Here is a 9,420-nt window from a genome sequence, read left to right as displayed (position 1 = left end):
TGGAGGAAAAGGGCACTGGTCACGTACTTGTCGTACGCCAAAGCATCTGGTTGAGCTTTATCAAGCCTCCCTGAAGAAGACAGAGAAAAATGCTGAAGCAAATTTTATTTCTGAAGATAATTTAGACTTCATGCATTTGGATGTAGCTGATTACTTTGCACTCCCAGAAGGAGAAATAAGTCATGTAATCGGTAGTGAATCTGTAGAAATGTAAATATTTTAATTTGTGTTGTTTGTAATAAATAGTATGGTTATGTAATTATTGTACATAAATAAAAGTTATGTTTTGATAATGATATTTACTATAATATATTTTATTTATGTTATTTTGAAGAATATGGATAACCCTCAAATTATGTTTGGATCAAAGACAAATCATGAAGATATGTGTGTTATTGATAGTGGAACAACACATGCCATATTCAACGATCAGAAATACTTTTCTTATTTGCATAAGGAAAAAGCAAATGTTTCAACAATTTCTGGTAATATAAGTTTGATTGAAGGCTCCGGAAGAGCCATAATATTTCTGTCTAAGGGAACAAAACTTATTATAGACAATGCATTGTTCTCCTCCAAGTCCCGAAGAAACTTGTTGAGTTTTATAGATATCCGCCGAAATGGGTATCATGTAGAGACAATAGATGAAATGAACAGGGAATATCTTTGTATTACAAAGAATATTTCTGGCCAGAAATGCATTGTAGAAAAGTTACCAACTTTATCTTCTGGCTTATACTATTCAAAAATTAGTACAATTGAAGCACACTCTATCGTAAACCAGAAGTTTACGGATTCAAATACTTTTGTGCTTTGGCATGGCCGTTTGGGCCATCCCGGATCAATAATGATGAGACGAATTACTGAAAATTCGAGTGGGCATCCATTAAAGAACCTGAAGATTCTTACAAATGACGAATTTTCTTGTGATGCTTGTTATCAAGGAAAAATGATCACTAGACCATCACCAATGAAGGTTGATATTGAATCCCCTGCCTTTTTAGAGCGTATACATGGGGATATATGTGGACCTATTCACCCACCAAGTGGGTTGTTTAGATATTTTATGGTCCTAATAGATGCATCTTCAAGATGGTCTCATGTGTGTCTACTATCATCTCGCAACCTGGCGTTTGCAAAGCTATTAGCCCAAATAATTCGATTAAGGGCACAATTCCCAGATTATCCTATAAAGGCTATTCGCCTTGATAATGCTGGAGAATTCTCATCTCAAGCTTTTGATGATTATTGTTTATCCGTTGGGATAAAAGTTGAACATCCTGTAGCTTATGTTCATACTCAAAATGGCCTTGCAGAGTCATTTATTAAACGCTTGCAATTGATAGCAAGACCACTACTTATGAAAACAAAATTGCCCACTACTGTTTGGGGCCATGCTATCTTGCATGCAGCATCACTTATCCGTCTTAGACCGACACATTATAATAAATATTCTCCGTCACAATTAGTTTTTGGTCATGAACCAAATATTGCCCATCTACGAATTTTCGGATGTGCTGTATATGTGCCAGTAGCACCACCACAACGTAGTAAGATGGGACCACAGAGAAGGATAGGAATATATGTTGGGTTTGAATCACCCTCTATTATTCGCTATCTTGAACCATTGACAGGAGATTTATTTACTGCTCGATTTGCAGATTGTCGGTTTGATGAAACAAATTTCCCACAATTAGGGGGAGAGAAAAAGGAAATCAAAAGAGAAATTGTGTGGAAAGTTTCATCATTATCTCACTTTGATCCCCGTACCCCTATATGTAATCAGGAGGTCCAGAAGATCATCCATTTACAGAATATAGCAAATCAAATGCCAGACGCATTTACTGATTTGAAAAGGATAACTAAGTCACATATCCCAGCAGAGAATGTGCCTATCCGAATTGATGTCCCAATAGGACCATCTACTAGCATGAGAGCTAGTGAACCTAAAGCACGCCTGAAGCGTGGTAGGCCTTTGGGTTCTAAGGATCGAAATCCTCGAAAAAGAAAATCGACAAATGATCAAAACGATACTATGAAGGGATCCCCTGAAGAGACCCAAAATCTGATTAGTTCTGAGATTCCTGAAGAAATCAATGAACCTGAAGCTCATGTGAGTGAGGAACTTTTAATAAGTTCGAACGGTGATGGGATTAATTTAAATCGATTTGAAATAGTGGTGGATAATATTTTTGCATATAATGTTGCACTTAATATTATGCAAGATAGTGAGGATCTTGAACCTCGATCTGTCGAAGAATGTCGACAAAGATTTGATTGGCCAAAATGGCAAGAGGCAATTCAATCGGAATTGAAGTCACTTGCTAAAAGAGAGGTCTTTGGACCAGTAGTCCAAACACCTGCTGGTATAAAACCAGTTGGTCATAAATGGGTTTTTGTGCGAAAAAGGAATGATAAAAATGAAGTTGAAAGATACAAAGCTCGCCTTGTTGCACAAGGATTCTCACAACGACCTGGAGTCGATTTTGATGAAACATATTCACCTGTTATAGATGCCATAACATTTCGATATCTCATCAGTTTAGCACTACATGAAAAGCTTGAAATACATCTAATGGATGTAGTTACAGCTTATCTGTACGGTTCACTTGATAATGAAATTTATATGAAAATTCCTGAAGGATTTAAAATGCCTGAAGCAAAATCTCAGGAAATGTATTCAATCAGATTACAAAGATCTTTGTACGGTTTAAAGCAATCTGGGCGCATGTGGTATAATCGCCTTAGTGAATATTTGCTGAAAGAAGGTTACATAAATGATGTTATTTGTCCATGTATTTTTATAAAGAAAATGGCATCAGAATTTGTTATACTTGCTGTTTATGTTGATGACATAAATCTTGTTGGAACTCCAGAAGAGCTCCAAAAGGCAATTGAATATCTTAAGAAAGAATTTGAGATGAAAGATCTTGGAAAGACAAAACTTTGTCTTGGTCTGCAAATTGAACATTTAGCAGACGGGATCTTTATCCATCAATCTGCCTATACAGAAAGGGTCTTAAAACGCTTTTACATGGACAAAGCGCACCCATTGAGTACACCAATGGTTGTTCGATCACTTGAAGTGAATAAGGATTTGTTCCGACCTCCAGAAGAGGACGAGGAACTCCTTGGTCCCGAAGTACCCTATCTCAGTGCAATTGGTGCACTAATGTATCTTGCTAATGCTACAAGGCCTGACATAGCATTCTCTGTTAATTTACTAGCAAGATATAGTTCTTCTCCTACACGGAGACATTGGAACGGGATTAAGCATATATTGCGATATTTAAAGGGAACTCTTGATATGGGTTTGTTTTATGCTAACAAAGATAGTGCAGACCTTGTTGGTTATGCAGATGCAGGTTATTTATCTGATCCCCATAAAGCTCGATCTCAAACCGGCTACGTATTTACATATGGAGGTACTATCATATCATGGCGCTCCACAAAGCAATCTATTGTTGCTACTTCTTCAAATCACGCTGAGATAATAGCTATTCATGAAGCAAGTAGGGAATGCGTATGGTTGAGATCAATAATTCATTTTATTCGAGAAAAATGTGGTTTGGAATGTGAGAAAAGACCCACAATTTTATACGAAGACAATGCTGCATGCATAGCCCAATTGAAGGGAGGATTTATAAAAGGAGATAGAACGAAGCACATTTCACCAAAATTATTCTACACACACGATCTTCAGAAAAATGGTGACATTGATGTGCAACAAATCCGTTCAAGTGATAATCCAGCAGATTTATTCACTAAATCTTTGCCAACTTCAACTTTTGAGAAGATGGTATACAAGATTGGAATGCGGAGACTCAAATATTTGAAACAAGGTTTTCATCAGGGGGAGTAAAATACGCGATGCACTCTTTTTCCCTTACTAAGGTTTTTTCCCATGGGGTTTTCCTTATAAGGTTTTTAATGAGGCACCTAACAATGCGTATTACTAAATATGTGTACTCTTTTTCCTTCACTAGATTTTTTTTCCCACGTGATTTTTCCTAGTAAGGTTTTAATGAGGCACATTATCTTTTAATGAACATCCAAGGGGGAGTGTTATAAATATATTATATTATGGATGTTCATTTAGTACTCCGTTGTAAATAAGCTTCCTGAAGAAGCTTATCCATATGGGACTCCACCGTAAATATGTTTATCTATTTAGTACTATATTGGAAATAAGCTTCCTGAAGAAGCTTATCACTTCGGTACCCGGTTATGGATAAACATTACCCCCAGTATAAGTTTATCCATACCGGGTATAATAGGCTTATCTTTTCAGTACCCAGTTATGGATAAACATTACCCCCGGTAAAAGATTATCCATACCGGGTATAATAAGCTTATCCATTCAGTACTCCGTTATGGATAAATATTGCTCTCAGTAGAAGATTATCCATATCTGGTATAGCAGCAGCTTACACAGCAGCTTGTAGCAGCTTACACAGCAGCTTGTAGTAGCAGCTTACACAGCAGCTTATAGTAGCTTACACTGCAGCTTGTAGTAGCAGCTTACACAGCAGCTTGTAGTAGCAGCTTACGGAGCAGCTTCCTTTCTTCTATAAATAGAAGAGATTTCAGTTCATTATGTACATCAGTTTGAATTCGAATAATATATCAGTTTCTCTATATACTTGTCTTTACTTTATAGTCTTTATTTTATAACAATAAGTAATTTTAAGGGAGAACAAATGCCTGCAAGCGACCTACTGGAATATTTTTAAATAAGTTTCTAAAGTATTATTCTCTATATAACTTCTTCCTTTATCTTCTCTTCCCAATTGCCATTAGGATCGTTTGGTACAATAGTGAGATATCTCATGGAATTAGTTATCTCACCTTTTATATGGGATAATTAATTCCACCATTTTAGTATAAAAGTTATGCCAGGGTTAGCTAATATCCCAAATCAAACATGGGATAAAATTAATCTCAAACTTTATTCTGGGATTATTATTCTTATCCCATATACCGAACGACACCTAAGTCATACAATGACTCAGGTTTTCATTATTGCATAAATATTTTTTCATGGTTGCAAAAATATTTAAAAATGCTAAGCTTTTTAAAATTGATCTTCACAAGTTTTAGATGAGAAATGGTCGTATTAGTTTATTAAGTTTGATAGATAAACAAAATAATTGGCTTTGCCTAAGCAAGGATTGATAAAAACTCAGATGGAAACCGATAGGGGAATTCTCCTTTAACGAGAAGGGAAGATTACTTTTAATCTCAAAAGTTAACTATTGAATTTAGGGGTGACAATTTGAGCCCAGATCCATTTGACCCGTTCATTTGTTGAACTCAACCATCTTGATCTAACCAATTTCAATACATCTAAAGTTGAGCTGATTTTTAGCTCAAATTGATCTACGGATAACTTTGCAAAAATATCTTTAAAAAATATTATTTTTTTTGTTTGATATGTCATATATGACCATTATAAAAAGAAAAAAGTCTTATTTGATTATTAAACAATGCATAAGAAAATATTAACATTAATTAAAGCTTGATCAGAGTTGGGCGGGTTGGGCTATAACTCAAATTTTAGCCCAACTTGAGTCAACCCATCTCAACCGAAAAATCAGACCAACCCGGCCATTTGATAGTAAAAATTGCATGGAGTAGCCACTTTTTAAAGTGATATTTACTTTTTATCCAGCATTTTTAATGTTGAGCAAAAGTAGTCACTAATCTATTAAAATAATATAAAAAGACGGTGTTACACTTTCTTCTATCTCCTTTCCTTTCCAAACCCTCTAAATTTGAAAACCCTTTCTCCCGTTCTGTAGGAACGTTGCGTATTTAGAAAAAAGAGTTTGCTAGCATGTTCATACAAACTCAGCTACATATGTTGTACACTGTCTACTGCAGCGTGACATTTTCATTAACATGTTCACAATGTTCAGGGCAATCTGCACAGATCACATTTGAACATGTCACAGTAACCAACATTCTTTCACTCATCAATTTCATTTACATCCTTCTCTATCTTTGCAGAGCATGAGGATCTGGGGAAAGTGATTTAGTACAAAATATTTCAATGCCTAGCATACGACCGGTAGTCCTTAACTTAGAGTTACAAGCACAGAAATTAAGGACAAGTAGTCCTGAACTTAAAGTTCCAAGTTCAAAAAATAAGGACATGTAGTCCTCAACTTAAAGTTACAAATTCAAAAGTTAAGGACAGATAGTCCTAAACTTAGAGTTATAAGCTCAAAAACCAATGACAGGTAGTCCTTAACTTAGACTTACAAACTCATAAATTAAGGACAGATAATCCTGAACTTACAGTAACAAGCTCATAAGTTAAGGACACTTGGTCCTGAACTTAGAGTTGGAAGTTCAAAAATTAAGGATACTTGATCCTTAACTTAGAGTTACAAGCACAGAAATTAAGGACAAGTAGTCCTAAACTTCGAGTTCCAAGTTCAAAAGTTAAGGACATGTAGTCCTGAACTTAGAGTTACAAGTTCAAAAGTTAAGCACAGGTAGTCCTAAACCTAGACTTACAAGCTCATAAATTAAGGACAGCTAGTCTTGAACTTACAGTAGCAACCTCATAAAATGATTATAATTTCACCAACTTTGGTCTTGATTTATTTTACAACAGTCCATAGAAAAGAAATAAAAAGATCCAAAAAGAAAAAAAAGACCAAGGGAAATTCACCAAATGAAGAGTCCTTATTATCTTGCATTGCCTTTTCCTTTACTATTATTTCCATACAAACGGAAGAGACTAAAAGCTGAAATGCCAGAGAGTACTATCATACTAAGGCTCACAATTAAAGAACTTGCAATGCCTTCTCCAACTTGGTTACAGAATTTGCCATACATATCGCAAATTTTCATCCATTGTAACTCTGTTTGCCCTAACTTGGCAAACACGGCCGACTGTGCGGCCGCCGCCACCGCGACTAGTGTCAAGTAGGCCATCAACTGCAAATGAAGGAATTATTAGTGATGGATTCAAGAATTAAACTTGATGGATTCAACTTTTAAGAGCGTTCTTATTTAATATACATTTTAGTGATTTCTTGCATATAGATATATATATATATATATATGTTTCATGTCAGAAATGAATACCCCTCTAGCAGGGGTGTAACTTGTAAACATGGTTATTCTAAACTAAGATGTAGTTTAAGTTTAGCATGTAGTGTAACTAATGAAGTTGTTGGTTTCAGAGGTGGAGCCAAGATTTGAACTCTTATGGGTTCGGGATTGTAGTCCTTTTAAGTTACTGGGATGTAAACTAATAAGTTGTACATATTCAATGGATTTTTGACAAATACATAATTTGAACAAAAGCTATTGGGTTCGGCCGAACCCGCATCCGCACTCTGCCTCCGCCCAGGTTGGTTTTCGAGTGTTTTTGACATTGAACATGATATTATTATTGAGAGAAAAGACATTAGGATACATGAAGTTGTGGGATTAAGCACCATAAGTCCATGTCAAACAAAAAATGAGAAGATTTCCACTTAACCCCCCTAAATAAGTAACAATTACAAAGACACCCTTTAGAGCTACAATAATTACATAAACCTCTCTTCCAAAGTTTTTCTTTTTCACAACCTCCCAAAAGTTAAAAAGAGTATAATAGTTGAACCTAATGTTGAAAAAGAAAAAGGGATTTGAAATAAAAAATTACAACAAGGAGTCTTTAAGCAATTATACCTTCTAACAAGCAAACCAAAAGACCAGACCAAAAACTATTGACTAGTTGAATTTGGACCAGAACTGTTTTTTTGACTGATCATAGATTTTGCTAGGACTCTCTCTTCATTTATTTGGGGTTAATGAGTTATGAGCTACTCACTGTCTACAACTTTAATAGTATCAGGCCAGAGGACATCTATCTTTCCTTTTCTTTTTTTTTTTAAATAAAGTTTGTGTCTGGACTAGCATATGCGCACCTCGACTAAGGTTTACGTCTGTTTGATAGTTTTTGCAGAAAATAACTTACCTTTTTTTATTCAAGAATTCTGAATTCTTTTTCAAAGTTTTTAGAAATCTTGAAAAATATGCAAGAAATCATTTATAGACCCACAAAATCTCAAAAAATAAACTAAGTAGGATTAACTTGTACCTGATCGCCGGAAAAAATAGCCCAAGCCAATGGTTTATTAAAGAGAACACTTCCTCTAATCATACTTAAAATGCACCTTAGAACTTGCACCAGTGAGTAGGCAGCAGCTAACCCATTGGCTATCACTAAAAACCTGCAGAAATATAATAGACACAAAGTTCACATTTTTACCCTTTGGAGACTTAAAATCTTGGAACTAAAAGCCAAACAAACCATGCAAACAAGCGAAAGAAAGAAAGGCAAGAAAGAAAGTCAGCCAAATGCACAAAGTATCTCGTATTTACGCAGCAAACAATACACATAGTATCTTGTATTTACGCAGGGGCCGAGAGAATCCGGGGAAGGACTGCATCCAAAGGTGTAGCATAGGCGGGTGTGATATAGCTCCTTGGCCGAGAGAATCCACGGAAGGATCGTGGCCTATGTGGTTGCTTCCACGGCTCGAAACATGACATGAGCCTAGAGAATCCAGGGAAGGGCCGCATCCTAAGGGTGTGAAATTGACATGGGTTGAGAGAATCCAGGGAAGGGCTTTGGGGTGCGATATTGACATGGACTGGGAGGATCCAAGAAAGAGCCGCACCTAAGATGGTTCCTGGTTCCACGGCTCGAAGCTCGAAAGGGGGCGGAGAGTTCACGGAGGGCCGCACCTCAAAGGTTTAATATAGACAACTTAATTACAACTTAAAATACCGTTGCTCCAAGACTCCTCAACCATGCAAACAACTGAACAAGGAAAGAGGAAAAAAGGAAATACTTACACAAGAGCTTTCATATCTGTGAATTTGGCTATTTTCTCAATAGAGAAAATGACTTTAACTTGGCTATCAGTACCAATGAGAACAGCACCAAGAATGGCTAAACCACAAATAACACACCTTAACACCAACTCTGTAACCCTTACTCTCCTATCAATCACCTTCAAATTATTCCCATGATAAACTGGAACATTTCCAGGACTTACTCCAATACCCAAATAACTCATTTTTTACACTAATTAAAACAATTGCCTTAGAAACTCAAAGCTTTATTTTAGCTTAGAGAAAACACACAAGAAAAGGCAATTGCATTTCCAAGAAAAGTTGAACCATGCATTTATATAGCAGAGACTTCCACTATAGTCTGTTTTACATATTTAATGCCACATTTCATTTATCAGTACATATTATTACTTTTTTCAATTATTTATTTAATTGGTTTGTGGTGATGAAGCTTAGCTGCAACTTTCTTGGACTGTGAGACTGCCAGGTGTACTAGTTAGTGACTTTGATCATTGCCTTACCAAAATAGCAAAAAATGAGCGTAGCACTTTTACTTGT

The 9,420-nt window shown here is 36.0% G+C and overlaps 1 protein-coding gene across 1 annotated transcript; it reads right to left on the bottom strand.

The window, feature by feature from the left end:
- Positions 1 to 6,555: 6,555 nt before the first annotated feature.
- Positions 6,556 to 9,220, bottom strand: LOC104227692 (CASP-like protein 2B1). The gene is made up of 3 exons (XM_009779991.2): positions 8,863 to 9,220; positions 8,102 to 8,234; positions 6,556 to 6,948 (listed from the first exon to the last, which is right to left on the bottom strand). Exons 1-3 carry the CDS (start codon positions 9,084 to 9,086, stop codon positions 6,697 to 6,699), a joined length of 609 nt encoding a protein of 202 aa, XP_009778293.1. The 5' UTR covers positions 9,087 to 9,220; the 3' UTR covers positions 6,556 to 6,696.
- Positions 9,221 to 9,420: the final 200 nt, after the last annotated feature.

Source organism: Nicotiana sylvestris, chromosome 5 (genome assembly GCF_000393655.2).
Source record: "Nicotiana sylvestris chromosome 5, ASM39365v2, whole genome shotgun sequence".
Lineage (NCBI taxonomy): Eukaryota > Viridiplantae > Streptophyta > Magnoliopsida > Solanales > Solanaceae > Nicotiana > Nicotiana sylvestris.
This window is presented reverse-complemented; position numbering and strand designations above follow the sequence as displayed.